This window comes from Pararge aegeria, chromosome 6, assembly GCF_905163445.1.
Source record: "Pararge aegeria chromosome 6, ilParAegt1.1, whole genome shotgun sequence".
Classification (NCBI taxonomy): Eukaryota; Metazoa; Arthropoda; class Insecta; order Lepidoptera; family Nymphalidae; genus Pararge; species Pararge aegeria.
The window spans coordinates 3,786,105-3,808,029 of NC_053185.1; the positions used below are offsets into that span (position 1 = coordinate 3,786,105).

General features: G+C 36.8%; 3 protein-coding genes across 3 annotated transcripts; 2 read left to right on the forward strand and 1 right to left on the reverse strand.

The window, feature by feature from the left end:
- The first annotated feature begins 111 nt into the window (after positions 1-111).
- Positions 112-12,667, forward strand: LOC120624631 (tetratricopeptide repeat protein 27). Its single transcript, XM_039891283.1, has 12 exons — positions 112-248; positions 330-712; positions 1,950-2,208; positions 2,861-3,095; positions 4,165-4,389; positions 5,512-5,683; positions 6,452-6,527; positions 7,427-7,601; positions 9,398-9,584; positions 11,479-11,654; positions 11,753-11,900; positions 12,400-12,667. Exons 1-12 carry the CDS (start codon positions 188-190, stop codon positions 12,664-12,666), a joined length of 2,364 nt encoding a protein of 787 aa, XP_039747217.1. The 5' UTR covers positions 112-187; the 3' UTR covers position 12,667.
- An 813-nt stretch (positions 12,668-13,480) lies between these two features.
- On the forward strand, positions 13,481-17,482 carry LOC120624730 (rabenosyn-5). The gene is made up of 6 exons (XM_039891420.1): positions 13,481-13,988; positions 14,541-14,688; positions 15,189-15,403; positions 15,650-15,844; positions 16,336-16,596; positions 17,248-17,482. Exons 1-6 carry the CDS (start codon positions 13,569-13,571, stop codon positions 17,320-17,322), a joined length of 1,314 nt encoding a protein of 437 aa, XP_039747354.1. The 5' UTR covers positions 13,481-13,568; the 3' UTR covers positions 17,323-17,482.
- A 616-nt stretch (positions 17,483-18,098) lies between these two features.
- LOC120624261 (dynein intermediate chain 4, axonemal) lies at positions 18,099-20,285 on the reverse strand. Its single transcript, XM_039890710.1, has one exon. The coding sequence runs from the start codon at positions 20,283-20,285 to the stop codon at positions 18,099-18,101; it is 2,187 nt and encodes a 728-aa protein (XP_039746644.1).
- Between the last annotated feature and the right edge of the window lie 1,640 nt (positions 20,286-21,925).

Genomic DNA, 21,925 nt, shown 5'->3' on the forward strand with positions numbered 1-21,925 from the left:
GAAGACATGGCTGTACGGTGATATACCATTGCCTTTTCCCTACGGGGAAGAATAAAGAAAAAAAATATATCAATGTCACAAACACATGTTTTTTTTGTAAACAATCTGAACCTCACAGCTCAGTGCTCACTTGCAGGGGTTAAGTTTATTTTATTCTTAATACTTTTTGTAGTCCTATGATTTCATAATGGCTTTAAATACTGAAATTTATTATATGTGTAACTATGACGATCAATTAGGTGATACAGGTAATAAACCTTTTAAAATCTTTTAACTACTTTTATTGTTTTTATTTTTCTAATTAGTATGTTTCTAATTTCAAATTACAGCCCCTGATATCGTTAAGAAACTATGGTCAGGACAATGGAATATAGAAAACCCAGATTTGGTTAAAGAATTTCTTTCTTGTGATTTGGAAACTGATAATTTAAGTATTGCTGTGAAAAAGTATCAAAATGATGACCGTAAAATAAAAGAGGTGTTACAGACAGCTGTGTGTTCTTTTTTAACATTCTGTGATATAAATTGGAATCCTCACCATGAAGAGCTGGATACAAATAAATATTTAGGGGCTCAATGGCCTCAAGATATAGGAGCATTGTTAAAGTTGCAGCGTGATTCCGAACCTTTGTACACAAACATTTTACATCCAGAGTTATTATATTTTTCTTCACAAATATTCTCTGCACTGTGTTCTGTGGAACAAAGTTTTGTAAGTTTCATTATATATATATTCTTAAGTTTATCTTTTGTAATTATAATATATAGGTAAACTTAAGAATATATATATATATATATATATATATATATATTTGTTTAAGTAATAAATCCAGAAAAAAGATTAATTCTTTGATGTGCATTTGCATGCATAAAATTCAATACGCTATAAGGTTTGATATTGATATTAAACTACTTTGGGCACAACCAAAAGAAGCTGCTTTAAAAAAAGTTTTCCTTTGATAACACCTATGTGAACTTGTTAAATATGTGGTTGGGCATGCTTTTCTTCTGAAGGCTTAAATACTGACTTTATCAAGCATAACTTTTGATATTAACTTCTTCCTAAAAAAGTATTGATATCTCATGCTGCAGTGACCAATCAAATGCATTGGTATTTCTATCGCTTCAAGTCAGTATTAAGTTATTGGTGTGTGCTTAATATTGACGATGCCAAAATTGGATAGTATAATTTATTGTGAATGATATTGGTGGACAAATGTTTGCTTTAGTTATATTGACCATCATCATCAACAACCCATTATGAGAACCACCACACTGGCCAAGTGCAGGTTGGTGGACTTCAGATGTCTTTGAGAACATTATGAAGAGCACTCAGGCATGCAGGTTTATTTACAATATTTTCCTTCAACATTAAAGCAAGTGTTATTGAATTCTTAAAACACATCACTTATATAAGTTAAAGGTGCATGCAGGGTTCGACCTTTGGCCACTCACTTCTATCTAATCTTTGTCATATAAGTAGGTTGTTAAAAGTTAAATATGATGGCAATAAGTATGTTTAAAACAAGTACCTTCTAACATCCACTGTAGTTGTTGCTGTGCTACTAACTAATGCTTTAAACCAAATATTGCAGTCGCCCAACAGTTTACTTTCCAAGGAAGAGATAGTGGTATGTAAATTCATAAGTAAAAACATAAATATAGTAAATAGATATTATTCTTATAACTTCTAATTACTATACTTTGTAATAAACCAGCTGTCAACCCCAATCTTTGTGCATTTTTATTAAGGCTTTTTTAAAAATCCTGTTGGAATCGTCTTTTTTCCTGGAATAAATAGCTTGTTATTTTACGTCCTTTCAACTTACTCCATAATAAAACTCAAGTTAATTTGTTGCTTGGTTAGGGTGCAAAAGGAAGGACCAACAAACATTCACTTTAACATTAATAATATTAGTAATTATTTACTATTTAAATTAACATTTCAGCTACATCTTTGGTGGAGCTTCCGTAGCAAAGTTACACATCAAAGAGTATTGGAAGATACCAGTGCTACGCTGTACAATGAACTGGAGTTGATCATTGCCAAACTTTACAATGCATCACAAATACTGGACAAACCTAGGTTGAAGATATTATTGTATTTGGAGATAGCACAGGCATACTTAATGTACGGACGAGTGCAAAAAGTTGAACAGTACATGTTGAAAGCAAAGGAAATAGCTGGGTTAAAACTGGAGTTGACTGGTAAGATAATTTTTTTTTATTAATTCATCATCGTCATTTAGCCAGCTTTTTTGTAGCCAGCTGATTCCTCAAAAGCTTAATAGGCGACTAGCTTGCAAAGTGCTTGAGGAGTTGTATGCTGAGGAGACAAGGGGTGCTGTAATATTAACGAGGCCTTAACCTGTTTATGTCATCACTAATGGATTTTTATCATACGCACTAACACAAAGACACCTCTATGAAACATTAGGCATATATTATAGTGAGTGTCTTGTGCAAACAGCCGCAAATGATCCTGCTTTATAGGTGGTTAAATAATTAAAAGTAAATTTTACTATCGCGGCTGTAGCGCTTGCTAAGCAATTTTATTTTATGTTAAAAGTTAGCACATAAGGCCCCTTTTAAGCTTTAATTAGTGATTAGGCGAATTGGTACATTTTCTTCGAGATTTCCAGGGAGGGGGGAGTGACTGCCCTCTATTAAATTTTTAAATTTATTATTGTTTATTTATAATTAAAGGTATGCTGGCGCATAGGCCTCCTGCCAGCATAACTTTAATATGCGTCAGGAGACGGATTAGTATTAACTAAAATGCGAGATATAAGTGTTAATAAGTTAAATTTACATATTGTACAGACTTTGTATCAGCAATAAAGGCTTTATTTATTTAAAGGTATGCTGGGAAAGCGCACAAAGTTCCAACAAGATGCATTAGCACAGTTAGCGTTATCTAGTGAACTAGATAACGGTGTAGAGCGTCCAACAGCAGAACAAAGTCACGGTGATTCAGACCTCCCAGCGGAGATTGAACTGCAAGATGATGTGCGACTGAACAGAATCGCCTTCAATGAAAATGTAGTGCAAGCTGAACTGCCTAGTTTGGAGCAAACATTATGCTTGCTGACGGTGTAAGTAATAGGCATAAATAAGAGCAAATAAAATTTTCATATCAATGAAAACTTATTCTCTCCCAGTACTTCCAGTACTTTTGCTAACAACCTCGCTTAGCTTCTGAGTATTCAGCGTTGATCACCGTGCGCCAGTGTCGTTTATAGTTTACGAGAGTAGGTACTACTTAGGCCCTTTTAGGATTATAGTGGATCTTAGATAAGGGTCTTAGATAAGGGTCTTAGAACCGCGCGTTTTAATGTTTTAAGAATCGTAAATACATGTGATAGCCCAGTCGGTAGAATATCGATTTCACTTTCGGGGGGCCGATTTCGAGTCATCAAAATCCTCTAGAGTATTATTTCCCAATTTTTTTTTGTTTTATTGCAAGTTAGACGGTGCCTGCAAACTCACCTGCTGGTAAATGAAGATGCAGTCCAAGATGGAAACGGGCTAACTGGTTAAGTAAATGAATTATATTAAACTCATATACCTAACCGTACCAGAACCGTAAATCGCGTAGCGGCACGTCTTTTATATGAGTCTTATAGCGACGGTAGCGCTATGTAGTAGGAAACATTTTAGCTTTGAAGCAAGAGATGACACATTGCTTTTTTATAAATTTATAACTTATATATTGTTTACAAAATTAATATTTCCTCCAAGTGTAAGTATGTAAGAATATTATAAAAATTATAAAATTAAGTGATATTTAATCGCTTAAAACGCGCAGAACTTAGAAAAGCTAGTGCGAGCTAGGATTCGAGGTTGACGCCGCGAAAGTAAACGCGCGGTAGAAGCGGGAACGATATACTCGTATGTAACGCACGGGAGGAGATGCGCGGTAGGCCAGGCAAGTCGACGGATACATCGCACGGTTGCGGCGGCAAACGGACCACCGACGACGCGATCAACGATTTCATAGACAATTTTGTCAATTTTGACTAGTTTGTGTTACCAACGTTGTTATTCTTATTATAACCAGCTTTATATACAGTCCACGAAGTTTCATTCATATACACATCAAAGCGGCCGCGAGGACGCAAACACTAACTCCTAACCGAATTATGATGATGAAATTATTTGCAGCCAATACCTCCAAAAGTCTCAAGCAAAAGACGATCTTAGAGACGAAGAAATAAAGCCTTACATAGAGACAATATTGTCTCAGAAGAGCGGGCCGTGGTCGACCCGTGTGGCCGCTTTACTTATCCGCTGCAAGATGGAGGCCAACCACAAACGAACGGTAGAACGTGCGATGTTGCAAGCCGAGGCCATAGTGAATGATAAGTCTGGTGTTGCAGCAACTAGCAGGTAAGACCTCAATTATTATTTAATATCTTCTGAAAATTAAGCTTAATTTGCTATATTCCGCGAAAAGTAGGAGAATTTGTATGGTGTAATTTCTTCAATCTTTATACTGCACACCACACAGATCTTCGACAATGTACCCTTTACGCACGTTTCGCTCCGAAACCGAAGCACCCTCAGGAGATGATGACTTTACAATTAATAATTGTTTAGTTTTAACAATTATTCTTTGTTAACGTGTATGTGCCTTTAGTTTGCATAAAAATATATATGACTACAAGGCCCTAATTACGCTTTCGGCGTGCTTCAAAGGAAGATGACCTTTGACGTTAGTGTCAAAAAAAAATGGCTTACTCTAGACTATCCAGATTACGGTTAACGCTGCTGGCACCATTTAACAATTTGCGCACCATAAACAAAATTTGTTTTGCTTTGAAACAGCTATTCTTACCACCAACGGAGAAGGAAATAATTCAATAGACAAATACGATACTGCAAGACACGAACATCGCTTTAAGCAATCGACACTTGACTATATTAGTTCCGATGCGAGACGTGGATCCGAATCCGTATTAGATCCGATGGATCCGCCACCACATTTTACCGTCACCATTCCATACACTTAGCTTATTAGATGAGATGATTCAGATGAGCGATTTCGACTCAATTGTCAGTCAAATAGACCTGCTTCTGTATTCCGTAACTTGTCTATGGTTCTTGGTATTTTGTGTTTGTATTATCATATTTTCCATAGGTGTTCATATTTCTTTTAATTTGTCAAGTGTCAGTGTACAAGTCTCCCAATACTTTACGATCTGCCGAATCAGTAACTTTAGCCGGCGCCTAACGTCGTAAGACAGAAGATAAGTTCGTGAAACGTATTTTTTCTCAAAGGAATAACCTAAATCAGCAGGCATCCGATTAACGTCCATTTTCAATATCCAATCTAACCGTAATCTATTACGTATTACTTAGCAACATTGTTACTCCCAAAAAATATCTATGCAATTTTTAACAAAGAAAAACAGAAGTCAGGCGATTCCTAGATTTGGTGAAAACGGACATCTAGCTGACTTTGCGGAACAAAGTAAGGCCTTCTTCTTTTAAACTTGTTTTTATCAATAGGTTGTCGTATTTGTGGGCAACCGGCCTGTCGCCCGCTTGGAACTGGCGGCAACAACTGGCCGACCTGTACCTAAGTCTCGGCCTGGTGAAAGCGGCACTCGAAGAATACCAGAGGCTGCAGTTGTGGGAGGACGTCATTGTGTGCTACACTATGTTGCAACTAAGACATAAGGTATGTATGTGGGATATTTTATAAAATTGGGACGAAAAACTCACTTCTTCCATTTCAGTGATACATATACAACAAGAAATTTGTCGTCTGTAAAGTCGGCTTACTGACGATAGTTGAACGTGACAACGTCGTAAGAAAATACTGATGGAATGGTTGCATTTTTCAAAAGAAAAAGTTAATTTTATTTGTTTTTATAGATATTATCGTTGCTATAAACAATTGACACCACATTCACTTTTCACTGCATTTCATCCTTGCCGAAAACATGTAAATGTATTATTGTATAGAAGCTGTCAACGCGGACGCATCGCTCACTCAAGTAGGAGAGAGACAGATGTCGAACGCGGAGGCCAACTGTGCCTCTTTGTCGCTCGTTCCGCGCTCTCCCTTTCACTTCCAGCCTTGAATGGAACCCTTCAGAGCGAGGTAACGCCGCATACGTCATGTTTTTTCGTGCGTGCAGCCGGCTCCATCGAATTATAAGACGTTGTCACGTCAAAAACACACGTACATCTTTTTATTATTTTCCAATCCTCGATCACAGTCCATATTTTAACGTTTGAAATCTTGAGTGACAATTCAATGCTACGCAGACGCAATCTTACCTACGCAAACGTTCATAGATTTAAGGATTATAACTAATCCCAGACTGACCAAAACTCTTTCTTTTTACGCAAGAAGAGGAAATTGATACACTAAATAGTTTTGGTTTCTGGCATAATTCTAAACATTCCTGACTGTTAGATAAATAGCGATTTTTTTTTTCAGGCTGCGGAAATTATCCAACAGCAAATAGACATCCAGCCGACCGTGAAGCTATATTGCCTTCTTGGAGACGCAACAGGTAATAATCACGGGCCAACTTTGAATGCCATGTGTCAACTAACCGCGAATTTTAATGCCAGTTTTCACAGGGTTCATATTTGGCTAACTTCTTGTTTTAATTTATTACATTTACGAGTATATAGTTATTTATATTGTGATTTTGTATTGTTTTCTCGATCACCTGCATTGCGAGCATGATGACTGTTGTTTCGTTTTATTTTAGTATTTATGTACCTAATCATTCAAGAGGAATTCGCAGTACTCTGACAGGGTGCGAAGAAACTAATAAAATTTGTTATTTTTTTGGTTCAATAAATAAATAAATATACCTACATATTTACATACAAATATAGATATCTTCATATATTTATTTCATGTGTGCGTGTGTAAGTCACTTGACTCCTAGACGGCTGGACCGATTTAAATGAATTTTTGGTACCTATACGTTTGGGTGGCACCCTGGATGGTTCAGATTCACAAATTAGCCGGACAGATGGCGCTTGGGTTCGCTAGTATATATATGTATATATGTCACCCTCGTACGAGGTGACAAAGGGGATATAACTGAGAACGTGTAGCAGCGTCCTCTGTGCTACTACTACTACTCTATCCACTGCGAACAACAACCCGTCTGTCCAGTGTTGTAATTATGGGTAGTCCTCCCGTGGGACTGTTGACTGCTATTGATGACATTGCAGCCAAGAGATATATAGATGACAATAGGATTGACAGAGGCTGATGCCTTATACAAACAATTATATAAAAAGGGAAAGAGTGCGTTAACAATCGTAACACAAACTTTCATCCTAAAAAACCGTAACCTGCTACTGATAAAACTTAAATACGCATAATTCGAATTTCAATTTCGAAAACGGTATTTTCACGTGACTTTTTAATAAACGCATTTACTTTTGACAGATGATGTCACCTGCTATTCCAAAGCGTGGGAGTTCTCGAACCACAAGAGCAGTCGCGCGCAACGCCACTGGGGCAACTACCTCTTCGACCACAAGAAATATGAAGAGTGCATTCCGCACTACGAACAATCTGTCGACATCAACTCTATACAGGACAGAGTGTGGCTGCGATTAGGGTATGTTGGCGTACTACATGTAAAACAGCTTATTCTCATGTCTCCACCTATGAAACTGTTGTTTTACCAAAGATATTTATTTTCAATAAATCAAAAATTATACTCATTAGTGATTTTGAAAATTGTCAACTCTTTTGCAAAAAACGGGCACTTTTTATTCAATCGAGTACTTTTAGTACCTATTAACAGTTTTAAAGCGGATTTTATGCAACAAAATTAAATAAATGTATAACCCTTCTGTTTGGTAATTAACTCGATCTTAATTGGTTTTATTTAGGTAAAATAATGTAACTTTAATTGACTTTCTCCTTTATTTACTAAAAGTTTCAAACAATAAAATACAAAATTCGTATCAAGGGCGAAAACCTTGTCTGGCCGAAATTACTGCTTGAAAAAGTAGGAACTCTCGTGTCGGTGTTTAGCTCACTTACTTTGTTTAACGAGATAAATTATGTAGTGTTTGCGGTATATTAAGCGTGTAGCTCCGCCCTAACCTTAATCCATTTAATAAGCAGAGTACCCTCTTAATTCAAATCTCTCAAGCTCGAGTATTTGAATGAATGGTAACTATGATCATCATTTTAATTCAGATGTTAAAAAAATGTCTATATTAAACTATATAGACAGGTCAAAAAGTAGTCCTGTCCTTTTTACAAAGTTTCCCGAAGAAAATAATCACGACTTTTTTTTTTTCTTTATTTTGATTATGACAGACAGCTATTACACCTTATAATTCTATCATAGAAAAAAAAGTTAGTTTATTTGGGTAAATAAAATTACTGTAAACGCTAAAGGCTGGAGCCTTCTTTGAAGGGTAGTATTACTTTCCCTGTGTCAAAAGACGCCGCTCTTTCATAACAAGAAATAAACATAAAAACGAGGGTAGGTATACAAACAAAAATATTTGTGTTGATATTAGAAATGATAGACAGTGTACATATGAAATTCTTATAATTACAATTTTTATTATTTTTAATATGTATGCAATTGAGTGGTTATGTATAGTAAATTAAGATTTGCATGTCGTATATTGCGACTGAACATGTATAACATTTTGTCATGTTGTAAGCAATTAAATGAATTTGAATTTGACTTTTAGAGCTGCAATTTTAGTTTAAATTAGAAATGTGTGTACAAAAAAATTGGCAACAATACCTTCAAACGCACACAAAAGCCTAGCTTTTTCCAATTCCACCATTAAAATGAGTAAACCAATTTTTTTTTGTTATATTTAAATGACATGTGCATTACGCTTTAATACGATTTTTAGTATGTAACTATTTGAAAGGTCTCTGCTTGAATAATATAGCATGCCTGAAATAGCGAAATGTTTGGTCTTTTTTAGCTCATATTATGAATTATGTTTTTTTGACGAGACAACGTCTTATAATCCGATGGAGCCGGCTGCTCGCACGAAAAAACATGACGCATGCGGCGTTACCTCGCTCTGAGGCGTTCCATTCAAGGCTTGAAGTGCAAGCGAGAGCGCGGAACGAGCGACGAAGAGACACAGTCGGCCTCCGCGTTCGACATCTGTCTCTCTCCTACTTGAGTGAGCGATGCGTCCGCGTGGACAGCTTCTATACAATAATACATTTACATGTTTTCGGCAAGGATGAAGTGCAGTGAATGTGGTGTCAATTGTTTATAGCAACGATAATATCTATCAAACAAATAAAATTAAAATTTTCTTTTGAAAAATGCAACCATTCCATCAGTATTTTCTTACGACGTTGTCACGTTCAACTATCGTCAGTAAGCCGACTTTACAGACAACCAATTTTTTTTTGTTGTAGATACGCAGCACTTATGACCGAAAACTGGGAACTATCAGCTAAAGCATACCGCCGTTACACATACTTGCATCCAAACACATTTGAAGCTTGGAACAATCTAGCAAAAGTTTATGTGAAGCAAGGCGATAAGAACAGAGCTTATCGCGCTTTGATAGAGGCGCTGAGATTCAATTACGATAACTGGAAGGTGAGAAATATATTATAGCTAAGTTTATACCGAAGCGGTGATAGCCCAGTTTATATATAGCCCACTTTCGGGAGGCCCAGCACGCACCTGTCACTTTTTTTAAGTAATGTGCGTTTTAAGCAATTAAAATGTCGCTTGCGAAGGAAAACATCGTCAGGAAACCTGCATGCCTGAGAGTTCTCCATACTGAGTCCACCAATACGCACTGGGACAGCGTGTTGGATTACGGCCTTAACCCCTCCTCGTTGTGAGATGAGACCCGTGCCCTGTAATAAAATAAAAATAGTTTATTTCGGTAAGAAACAAATTGGTATCAATATATCGCTGAAGCCTTCTTTTAAGAGTAGTATTACTACCCCTGTGTCAGAAGACTCCGCTTTTCCATTACAATTAAAATAAACTTAACAAAATACATTAAAATGAAGGTAGGTAAACAAAAAAAAACAAGAGATACAATTATATACAAAAGGACAGACATGTTATAAAGAAATTTAGATGATAATAAAAAATTACAACCTATAATATACAAAATAAGTATGCGTGTTTCTGTGTATGTTTGGGTACTGGGTTGATATGATAATGAAGTTTCCACCACTAATCTAAATAATAATCTGCGCAACAAATTTACAAGATTTGCTAGCTCGCAATCGAGGAGTCGCTTTCGAGTATGGAAATACTTAAATACGATATAAAATGTAGAGAATTAACATCATGCAGAAACCGTTTACACAACTAATATTGAAGCATCAAAAACCACTCCACTCCAGATTGGTTTCTCGAACAAACTGCAGATGGCAGTAATTATTTTATCTCTAATGTTCTAAGCGTTCACCATAAAATTTTGTGAGCTAGCAACATTCCGCGGGAGTAAAGTGAGACGTGCACGGGGCGTTTTTACTGTTTTGCACAAAATGCACTGTATACAATAATGGCTGAATTAGGAATCTTTGTGTTCTTAATTCAATGGTTATACAGATCCTTTCTGCATTATGTAAAAGCTCAAATTTGTTTAAAATTCTTTAGCTCGGGTTTTGACAACGTTTGTAAAATCAGAAGTACGGGATTTGCGACTCTAAAACAAGTGGAATTAGATCAATTTTACTTTGACCATACAGACCTTAATACTCGAAAACAACTCTACGAAATATTGGATAGAACCAGGCGTTACTTTGCGGAAATCCATGATATATGATGAAAATAAGCTTAATTTGCTATACTCCGCGAAAAGCAGGAAAATCTGTTTGGTGTTATTTGTAATTTCTTTAATACTCCACACAAAACAGATCTTCAACAATGTACCCTCTACGCACGTTTCGCTCCGAAACCGGAGCATCCTCAGATTTTGACTTTACAATGAATACTTAATTGTTAAGAACACTCTTAACATTACCGAAGATCTATTTGGTGTGGAGTATAATGTTACAGTAAATTTATAAAGTGGGTAAATAATTAAACTTTTGATAACTATAAATTCATATTTGCCAGATGTTTATTTTCATGACATTGAGTTGGTGGGTATTTTGATATAAATACGACTACATTATCGCACGGCAGTCCTACATGGACTCGAACGAACCAAAGATACCTCCCGGTGTCTTAGTCCTTTATCAATAAGGATTGAAATATTTATATATAAACAACACCACACTTCTGCTTTTCGCGGATTATAGCAAATTAAGCTTAATTTTCATAATTTTCATAACTACTCATCGATTACGAACAAGCAAATAAAATACTAAGGCTACAGTTTTGTTTTGGTGATCGGACCTATGCTACTTAGATACCTACAATACATTTTTAAGAGAGCCAATACTTAAAATTTTGTGCTTTTGTTTTGAGTGTCTACGCAGAGCAGCTAATTTGTGAAATGTGACTTAATACTAGTCTGTTTTAGCTCTGGGAAAATGTTATAATAGTAAGCATAGACACGGGCCATTTTGACGACGTAATACGTGGATGCCACCGTATACTTGATCTACAACACAAGTTCGAGGATGTCGAATTACTATCGCTTTTCGTTAGAGCTATTTTAAATGATGAAAAGGATGCATATGGGAATAGTGCTGCCAGGTAAAAAAACAACAAACTGTATAATCTGTAAATTTATCTTTATACAATTTTAAATATTTAATTTTTTTTTTAATATTTTTACGTTATCCATGTCACAGATTACAAAAGCGTGCTCTTGAGTTGTTTGGCAGAATAACATCTATTCATCAAAACAAACCGGAAATATGGCAGTTGTATTCAGACTTGAGTCCAACTTATTTGTTGAAGGCACAACGTTTACTGAAAGCTTATAAAGGATATACGCAGGTAAAAAATGGTAGCCTTTTTTTGTATAAAATATTACATTACACTTAATATTCGTGTGTATTTTTAGTTTTAATTATATTCTGCCCTATCTTCTCACAAACAATTGTATGAAATATTAGTAGTGATTCATAATATTAGCAGGGCTATATCCCGGGTTTTATTCTGAAAATAATTTTTAATTTTCTCTGGTCAGGCTTGGTGGGAAGCTTTGCCCGTGTCTAGTTACCACCTTCCCGATAATGACGTGCCGCTACGCGATTTAGTGTTCCGATGTGATATTGCGTGGAAACCGATTAGGAATACGACTACCATATTCCCTAACCGGTTAGCCCGCTTACATCTTAGACTGCATTACCATTTACCACTAGTCAAGGGATAAGAGATTGCAGTCAAGGGCTAACTTGTAGTGGAATAAAAAAAAGTATTGGAAGGTTAATTCGATTGGTACATCTTCGATGCCGACGTTGCTTGGAAGGCAAAAAAAAATTTCTTTTTTCAGAGTGGTAGCTGGTCAAATAACCCAGACACGTGTAAGAAAGTGATGGAGCTAGCAGAAAATCTCCTAGACTACAGCTTAAAATCAAGACAGGAGGCGGAAGAAAAAGACCATCTTCAAGCGAATCAACAGCTGTCGTCGGCTCGACTAACGGGGCAGGCAGTGATACGGGCAGCTGAGAAACAAGACTGGCCGGAAACTCAGAAAATGCTAGATGGTTTAAGAGAATTGTTCAACAGTGTTACAGAATATATGAAATCGATTATGTAAATGCTTTTTTTATTTCATAATATACCTCAAATCAAGAACATGCCAGTTTATAAATAAAAGTACTACCATTGAGGATACAAACACTGTACTACTAATCAAATATTTATTTATCTTGGTAGCCGCTACACGCTTTTGATCAATGGGGAAACGAGTTTTAAATTACAGGCATCTCTTAATTGCTAAAATGTGAGCCACACTGACCTATATAAAAAAAAGTGAGGTTAGGGGTCAGACCGGAGGTCAGTTTGACAGCCGGTTTGCGCAGTTTGCAGCGGCCCTTTTTTCTAAGTCAAAGGCCGTGGGTTTGATTCCCGAGACTGGTCAATGGTTGTGTGATGAACACGAATGTTATTCAGTGTCTGGGTGTTTATAAGTATCTTTGTGTATTATTTATCATAAAAATATTCATCAGCTATCTGAGTATCAATAACATAAGCTACGCTTGCTTTGGGGCTAGATGGTAATGTGTGTATTGTCTTAGTATATTTATTTATTATTCAGATCCAAATCCCTTGCAAACTCATTGCTTCTCTTATCGAAAGAGGTATTCTTATTATGTAAGCAATAAAATTCATTTTTAAATATGGTAGCACTGAAAAGAGATAAAGCGCTTTAATATTGCATTCCTACTTTTTTAATGTATTTTTACTTTATAACTAAAAATATGCTGTTTCTCATAAGTATCGATACTAAGTAAGATCTAAGCATATTATAGATTAATTATCACTACATAAGATTTTTGATGAAATGATGTAAGATGCGTTAAATGAATAACTGTCAAAAATGCATAAATAAAACGCGTTGTGACGTTTGATAGAATGGGTGTATGTGTAAAAGAAATATTGAAAACAAATTAAATTATAATGAAAATTACTCCGCAAGTGCATAAGTGATGCTCAAAAATGGCTGCAGCTAACGATGAAGAAATACTAGAGGGCTTCCTTTGCCCGATCTGCAAGGCAGACTTAAAATCAGCGTCCCAACTTACAAGTCATTTCGAAAGCCTCCATCAAGAAGAACAGGATGTATTAAAGTCCCTAAAGGATATATTTGGTAAAGCGAAGAAGGTCATATTGAACGCTGATGATACCAATTTGAAAGAAACCTTCGATCGTGCCTTAAAGTTTAATTCCCAAGAGTACTATCCGTATGAGGAGCAGACTATTGGTGTATCGCGAAGTTCGAGCGATTACTTTAAAGCGGTACGCTCAGCTAGATTAGAGAGATACGCGACTGAAACTAATAAATTATTGATAAGGTTAGATAAATTAGTGTTTAACATGCCCAGCGAGCCTAACCAAAGGAAGCAACATGAACAGGAAGTAAGTAATCTTAATTTTACCTTTTTTGTGAACTTCTTATCGTGTGAAACTTCTAGAAACAACACTCTGGTTGCCATTTAAAGTGAGAGGTTTTATGATTCTCCTAATGTGGTATCACTTGTGTTGTAAATTAAGTTGTAAAGATTATTGATCAGCATAGTCTAGAAATGTTAAACATTGTAATTGATTGACATTAGTCATTCATAGTTATATACCATTACTACTTAATTTTTATTGCCATTGTAGTTCTTGTTAGTTCTAAACAAATACAGGTTTCCATACTTCTCAGGGCATATGGAATCTATTCATGTGTATCATTTAAAAACCTTAAGGCAAATCCAATAAACTGTGTTGAACCTTCATCAATCATAGTTTATGAAATCGATTATGTGAATGCTTTTTTAATTTTATAATATACCTCAAATCACAAACATGCCAGTTGTGATTACAAGAAGTATGATTTCAAGCAAAAGTATTGTCATAGGTTGTGACAGGATGGAATTTTGGATGGATGCAGAGTTGAGGCCCTCACATAAGTAATGTAATTTACAGGTTGTACCATGGTTAGATGGAACATCAGTGAAGTTGTGTCCCAACTGTGCTAAAGCATTTAGTTTGACGAGGAGAAAACACCACTGCAGACTTTGTGGATCCATTCTATGTCATGACTGCTCTGTGTTTTTGGACTTGAATGTAGCTAGTGAGTTAATTAAGTTCCTCTATTTTTATTTATTGATTAGAGTTAAGATTCTTTTCACACATTCACATCATGATTAAAAAGAAAACAAATTTACTATTGATTACTTACTCTACCTTTAAAAATCTATTTGTCCGGTAATAGAAGGTTTGTATGCTTTTTGAGCTTTTGCACATTCTGTTTATAAACGTTTTCAACAATGTTGTCAAAATGGTCTTGCGGCCAGACTTTGGTAGAAAATCCTTTTTTCCCATTTCCTGCAGCATAACTACATATACAACAATCCTTTAATGCCTAAATGAAATATTCAATTTAAATAGTCAAGGTCCTGCAGGGAATAGTTAATGTTGCAAAGTTATTGTCAAAGTCCAGGAAAAATCAGAGTAACTCATTTATTATTAAAACAACCAAGTATATATTAATTTTTTTTAAACATTTTTGTATCGCTAAACATTTCATACAATTTTAATTTATTTTACCATAGTCCTATTGCTATATTCTAGGAACAATAGTTGATCCATCTGCACCCCAAACATCACAGGAGCATGAAGTAAATGAGAAAAATGGTTTACGTCTTTGCGAGCACTGCTACAAACTAGTACAGCTGCGTAAACAGGTGCAAGAGAACAGAAATGCTAAAACTGGGCTTATGACCACTTATGAACAGATGCGGAGTCTGATGGACCAGGCTCAACCAGCCGTTGCTATGTATGAAAAGGTATAATAAAAACTACTTTTTATTTCCCATGGGACTTGTAATCATTCATTTATTCTTCCTTATGTCAAAGACTGTACCTTTTTAATTTTTTATTGAGAAACTTTTTACAGATATTTATGTTGTTCATTTTTAAGTTAAATTTGTTAATAACAATGGTTGTTAATGCAATTAAAATCAGCCAAAAATAATTGATTTATATATCATCAGCATTCTATTTTAATAAAAGTACTTGGTTGGTAATTTTAGATGTGTCAAAGTTTATTCGACGGAGAAACAACCTATAACCTATCAGATGTGAACGCAATGCGTGGACGCATCGGTAAGTTGGCCGAGGGTATTGATTTGTTGAGCAAGCAAGTTTTGGGCTTCCCCGCTGAGCCCAATACCAGGCAGGCCAAGGTGCAACAGCATATTAGTCAAGCTGCAGCATACTATATTAAGGTAAATAGTGTTTTTTTATTTATTGTACAGCTGTTATCTATATTATTTAGAAATTATATTAAAAGGAATAATCAACAATACATTACTGATTCGATACTTTATCAATAAAATTTATATGTTGGAACTATGTACTATTGCGGTAATAGCGCATAGGGTAGGACTTCGACTTCAATTGGTGGGAGCGTGTTCGACTCCCAACACGCACCTCAAACTTTTCTAAGTTATGTGTGTTTTAAGCAATTAATATATCACTTGCTTCAACGGTGAAGGAACACACTGTGAGTAAACCTGCATACCTGAGAGTTTCCATAATGTTCCCAATGTGTGAAGTCCACCAATCCGCACTGGGCCAGCGTGGTGGACTACGACCTTAGCCCCTTCTCATTGTGGAAGTAGCACGCCCCGTAGTGGGCCGGTAAAGGGTGGATATGACGATGTTACTTTAACGCGTCGTTAATTTTATGAACCTAAATTCATGTAATAATTCCCAGGACCAACTCCTATCATTACGAAAGTTACCAACGGAAGCGCAAATAGAAGAGGTCAGAAGACAACGCTACGAACGCGCGCAGAAACAAATACAATTGGAAAGAGAGAGAGTAGAGTTGGAAAGGGAGTGGAGGAGTGAGGCCGAGTCTAGCGGTTCTCGCACCAATGGTCCCAAGCATGACGATGATAATCCCTTGCTCGAACAGATGAATATTATAAGAGAATACATTAAAGAGGCAAGAAAGGAGCTTAGATTTGAGGAGGTAATATATGTCATTGTTTGTATTAGGATTTAATAAATTCCCAACTATTCCAGTCACATAATCACTTATAGGACCGAAAGCGAATGGAGAAGCGAGACAAAGTTTAACGGAAGTCGACTAACGTCTTAAGTTAATAATCTATTTAATCCCAAAACTTCAGAACCAATCATAACGTTATTAGAGACATCTTTATTGTCATGGAAAAGTAGAATGCGTAAATTGCGTTCATAGCCCAGTAAGCGGTCATAGCCCAATGGGTAGGAGCTCGAATTCACTTTCGGGGGGCCGAGAACGCACCTCCGACATTTCTAAGTTATGTGCGAGAACACAGTGGGAGAATTTCAGAACATTATGTAGAACCTGCATGCCTGAGAGTTCTACATAATGTTCTCAAAGGTTTGTGGAGTTCACCAATCCGCACTGGGCCAGCGTGGGAGGAGACCCCGTGCCCTGTTTTGGACCGGTAATGGGTTTATATGATGATAATGATGAATCTGCGTTCTAAAGATTTAAGATTAGATTGACTCAAAATTTCAGTCTTTTAAAAACTAAATAGTAGCATACTTCTTACTTTGAATCTGATATAACGATGGTCCAACTCTGGGATACTAATAGGCAGATGTTGATAGTGAAACTTCATTTTGTCCTCAGGTGGCGATATTAGAAACGAATCTTAAGGAACTCAAGAAGGAATATCAACTTCAAATGCTCTCATACAAATCCTAGTCAATTCCATTTCATATGAATAATATTTTATTTGTAATATATTGTAAGCACGTTTTGTATTTAAAGCAGTTATAGTTATTGTTACAACGTAATAATATAAGATAATATATTTAATACTTTCCTTCTCTTGTAAATTGAAGAATAAAGAGCTGAAAGTGTATTTTGTTTTATTTTTTTAATTAAATTATCTTTCTAGCTTTATTAATAGGTACTTTTATTCACAAACATTACCATGTAGACTCAAAGTTCATCCGAACTCATATTGAAAAGTGATGCTGATCATACTTGTATCAGTTTATATCACTTCGTCGTGTTATTCCTCTAGGTTGTCCCCAATTTTTGGGCTTTAGGCTTTCCTACTTTGATGGGTCGTTCAATTTTCTCAAATCGTTGCTCATGATATCTGCCAGCGCGTTATGTCCACCCGCGATGTCTACAGCCAGATAATGGTAGATTGATTTGATCGTTGCGTTGACGATACCCCTTTTTTGCCCTTCCGCTCGCGACTTCGTCGCGTGGACTTCAGAATTGGGTCTTAAGCTTAGCTCGTTAACAATTTTCAATTTTCTCTCGGGAACTACTTAAAGAATCGGGATAAAAGGTAGCCTATGTTTTTTTTCATGTCAAAGGCTGCGTGCATGCCAAACCCGTTCAGCCGTTTTTGCGTGATTCAATAACAAACATCCACACTTTCACATACATGTAGGTAGTAGGATAGTTAATTGGTGGATTCTATAGATTGCTATTTTATCTGAAACTACGGGTAGATATACCGGCTATTGACCAAATTTCTGTCTAAACTTCTCTAGTTTCTCTAATTGCTTCAACATTTGTGGCCGAGTGCACAGAGCCTTTTTTATTGTCTCGTCCAACAGTTTTTTCTGGTAGAATGGAGGTATCGGCGTGTCTTCTAAGTGGAACGTATGAATACGTCCCATCGAATCTCCAACAAACACGTTGTCACCGGATGGTGTAAATTGTATGAATGTTAACACTACATTACTGGGGAAAGTGTATTCTGCACATGGCATGTGCGTTTTTCTTCGAAGGTCCCAAATGGATAGCACGTTACCGCTCGCCGATATAATAATGGTAGAGCTTACTGGACAAAATGCTACATCGTACACGGCGGCTGGACAATTCATTGTAAGTATAACGTCGTCCATACCCTCTATCCAAAGTCTGATAGCGTTATCGGCCCCACAAGAAACAAGCAGAGTATCGATAAATGGCGAGAATTGCATGCTGTACACGGGACCAGCGTGCGCCCTGAATACATCCATATGCTGATTTAAATAGTGTGTCGAACACTTGTGGATACAGCCTTCATCAGTCCCGACGAAATAGATATGATCTATTCTGGGGTGCCACTTCATACACAGCGCTGCTGGGTACCTAGTGATCGGCACGTCCTCTTTGAGACACTGCTTTGGTGCTTCTAAACCTTTCATTTTACCCTCGACGGTAGATATACGCATTAAAGGCGTGCAGATAAAAGCATGAGTTTTCGTGCTCGTAAACTTATTAATTCTGCCGTCTTGGCATGTTGTTATAACATATTCGTTGTCTTTGTCGAGAGCCCGCCAATTTGTCGTCCAAATGGGTTCGAAGCATGGATTAGTGTCGCGTTTGCTTGAAGCAATCGTTTTTATCGGGTAAGATGTTACGTCTAGTATCAATACATCGCCGTTTGCAAAACCACACGCTAACCAATTGGGGTTTTTATCTGAAAAAGCTAGTGACGTAATAGGATCTTCGAAACGATATAACCGCTCAGGTTTACATGGGTTCTTTGTACACCATATACATATTAATCCAGTCTGATTTTCGGCATACGTAAACTTTCCATATCCAACTGCTAGAATGTTATTATTTTTGGGGTTGAATGAAATGCTCGAAATAGGTCTATTTTCTGTATCAGTACATTCGAGGGTCCAAAGAGGTTTCATTGTGTAAACGTAAACCAAATCTAACGACAATGGATTTATCCTAACGAGACCGCGAAACTTTTTTTGCGCACCAGAATACTCTAACGTCGCCAGAACTCGCTCTGTTAAAAGGACTGCATCTAAGAACTGTGGAGAAGTTGATATCTCGTCGAAAGTTTTGCCTCTGCTTTCAAACTGAGCATCATAATGTTTTTCCTTTTTCTTACGCAATAAATTGGGTGCAGCAGACTGGTACATGACCATCTCGTCAATTAGTTCCTTTGGTTTTATCATCGCGAGCTTCGCATACGTATCGTGCATATCCCACATAGAGGCAAACACGATAGCGTTTTTCTTCTGCGGCCTTGTAGCAAGTGTATGACGTGTTTGTGTTACAAGTTCTTTTGTTTGTGTTTCTTCGTTCACCATTTTTCGATTTTTTCCTTTACCGACTGTTATATACTGATAGAACTCATTTTCTTCCTCCACAGCGTTGCCTTCAACGGATCCTTTCTCGTACGAGAAACTCGGTAACTCGAACAGAAAATGTGTTTCAGTTTCTTTCAATATCACAAAAATTTCAGGTGGGTACGACATGATTGGCATTGTTCTGGGCAGATAAAAAGCTGAGGGTGCCACTTCTAAGTCGACATCGTCATAAACGAATCCCACCTCTGTATTGATTGTGTGGTCGATATGGATATCGTCAAGGGAGATCGTGGTGGCGTAAACTTTCATTCCTGTGTCGGCGGTAGATTTGCATTTACCAGCATCTTTGGCAGTGCTTCTGGAGCGAACTCTGGTTTCGAAAGCGGCATGAGAAAATGTATCTTCCATTGTGACAAAATCAGAATTCACTATATCATCTGGGGTGCAGTCTTTATCGTCTAAGATTACTCTGTACATTTCGCGCTTTTCCATAAAACTAAATGTAGCTTTGGAAACAGAATCAGAGATTATAGTTTTAGGAATAGATCCAGTTGTCGATATGGAGCTGTGATCCGCTGCATCTATAGACATCTCTCCGGTATCCATAATTAATGCTTACCTAGTACCTACTATAATGAACTTTGAGATTCCGTGAAGTAGGTACCTAACGCCCAAAAAGTAAAATACGAGTCTACTTAACTTAATTAAATAATATGTTTCGTAAATATTTCTACGTTCACCAATGTCATGTAATGTATTCTCCGATTTTGCGTTATTTATTGACATTTAAATTGACAACGTCATTGGTTGAAATATTTTTAAAACGATTTTTGCTGACTCTCTTATCTAACCTGATCTTTCCCGAGACCTTATCTCGCGGCTTATTTTAACCCGATTCCGAATCGGTAGCTAGTTTAACACAGAACAATGAATTATTCATAGCTTCTAGTAGTTTTATGACGTCAAAAAGTTCTAAAAGATTTCATTGCCTTTTTCATATTTTAGGAAGATGTTCGTACCTACGTTTATTTAATTAAGACCTGATTAAAATAATACCTATACTATGAACCATTAAATCATCGTCAACTCATTGCCGGCCCACTACGGGGCGCGGATCTCCTCTCGAATGAGAAGGGTGTAGGGCGGAGAACACAACGCTGGCCAAGTTCGGCATCGTTACTTTAATATGACGTGGAACGTTATTGAGAACGCTCAGGCATATAGGTTTCCTCACGATGTTTTTCTTCATCGTTGCAAGTGTTATTTAATTTCATAAAACGTCCATAAATCCAAAAAGTTAGAGGTGCGAGCCGGGGATCGAGCTCGGTCTACTATTACTTAGTTAAAACTTAAGTGACTTGTCCAAAATTAGTGCTATCCAAGTGTCTTAAAGTACTTCTATCTATTTCTCAATTTAGGTATTTTCTAGTTCAACAGAATTGGCACCATTGTGTGTTCTGCGGTAGCATGCACGAGTTAAATCATACTGCCTTAAGAATAGCCTACCCTACATAAGTAACATACCTATATATTAAAGTATATAAAGTGTAAACAAGATAATGTGAGGTTTCCGTGGCAGTGAGCAGCGAGCACGTCGGTGGGGTAGTGTAGCATATCGCACACGATGTCGTCGCGCTTTGTGAAGCGTGCTTCCGCCTCGAGGAGTTCAACGGTTTCTCTACAATCTACATGAGAGTCTATACTTTAGCTCTCCGTGGTTCTTGAATGTACCTGTATTGTTTTATATATTAAGTTAATGCAAATTCAATAAATAAAATACTAGAAAAAAAAATGTTATAGTAGGTATGTCTATCGGACCAGTGGGTATGAGCTCGACTTCACTTTGGAGGGCCGAGTTCGAATCCCAGCACGCACCTATAACTTTTCAAAGTATGTGAGTTTTAGGTAATTAAAATATCACTTGCTTCAACTGTGATGGAAAACATCTTGAAGAAACCGGCATGCCTGGGAGTTTTCCATAATGTTCTCAAAAGGTGTGCGGAGTCCACCAATACGCACTGGGCCAGCGTGGTGGACTACGGCCTTAGCCCCTTCTTATGGTGGGAGAAGATCTGCGCCCTGTAGTGGGCCGGTAATGGGTTAATATGATGATGATCACTAAAAAAAATCCACGAACATCAACAATATGTAATTCGAATGTTTACCTTTCTTATTTTAAGTGCATACCTACTCGTACTTGTACTTGCATTCTATTAATTCCTTAGGTAGGTACCTACCTAAATCTC

Coding starts and splice junctions, on each gene's coding strand:
- LOC120624631 (XM_039891283.1), top strand. CDS start 188: ATGGCTTTAAATACTGAAATTTATTATATGTGTAACTATGACGATCAA. Junction 2,209..2,860: donor GTTAAAACTGGAGTTGACTG/GTAAGATAATTT, acceptor ATTTATTTAAAG/GTATGCTGGGAAAGCGCACA. Junction 11,901..12,399: donor CTTATAAAGGATATACGCAG/GTAAAAAATGGT, acceptor TTCTTTTTTCAG/AGTGGTAGCTGGTCAAATAA.
- LOC120624261 (XM_039890710.1), bottom strand. CDS start 20,285: ATGGATACCGGAGAGATGTCTATAGATGCAGCGGATCACAGCTCCATA.
- LOC120624730 (XM_039891420.1), top strand. CDS start 13,569: ATGGCTGCAGCTAACGATGAAGAAATACTAGAGGGCTTCCTTTGCCCG. Junction 13,989..14,540: donor GGAAGCAACATGAACAGGAA/GTAAGTAATCTT, acceptor TGTAATTTACAG/GTTGTACCATGGTTAGATGG. Junction 16,597..17,247: donor AGGAGCTTAGATTTGAGGAG/GTAATATATGTC, acceptor TTTTGTCCTCAG/GTGGCGATATTAGAAACGAA.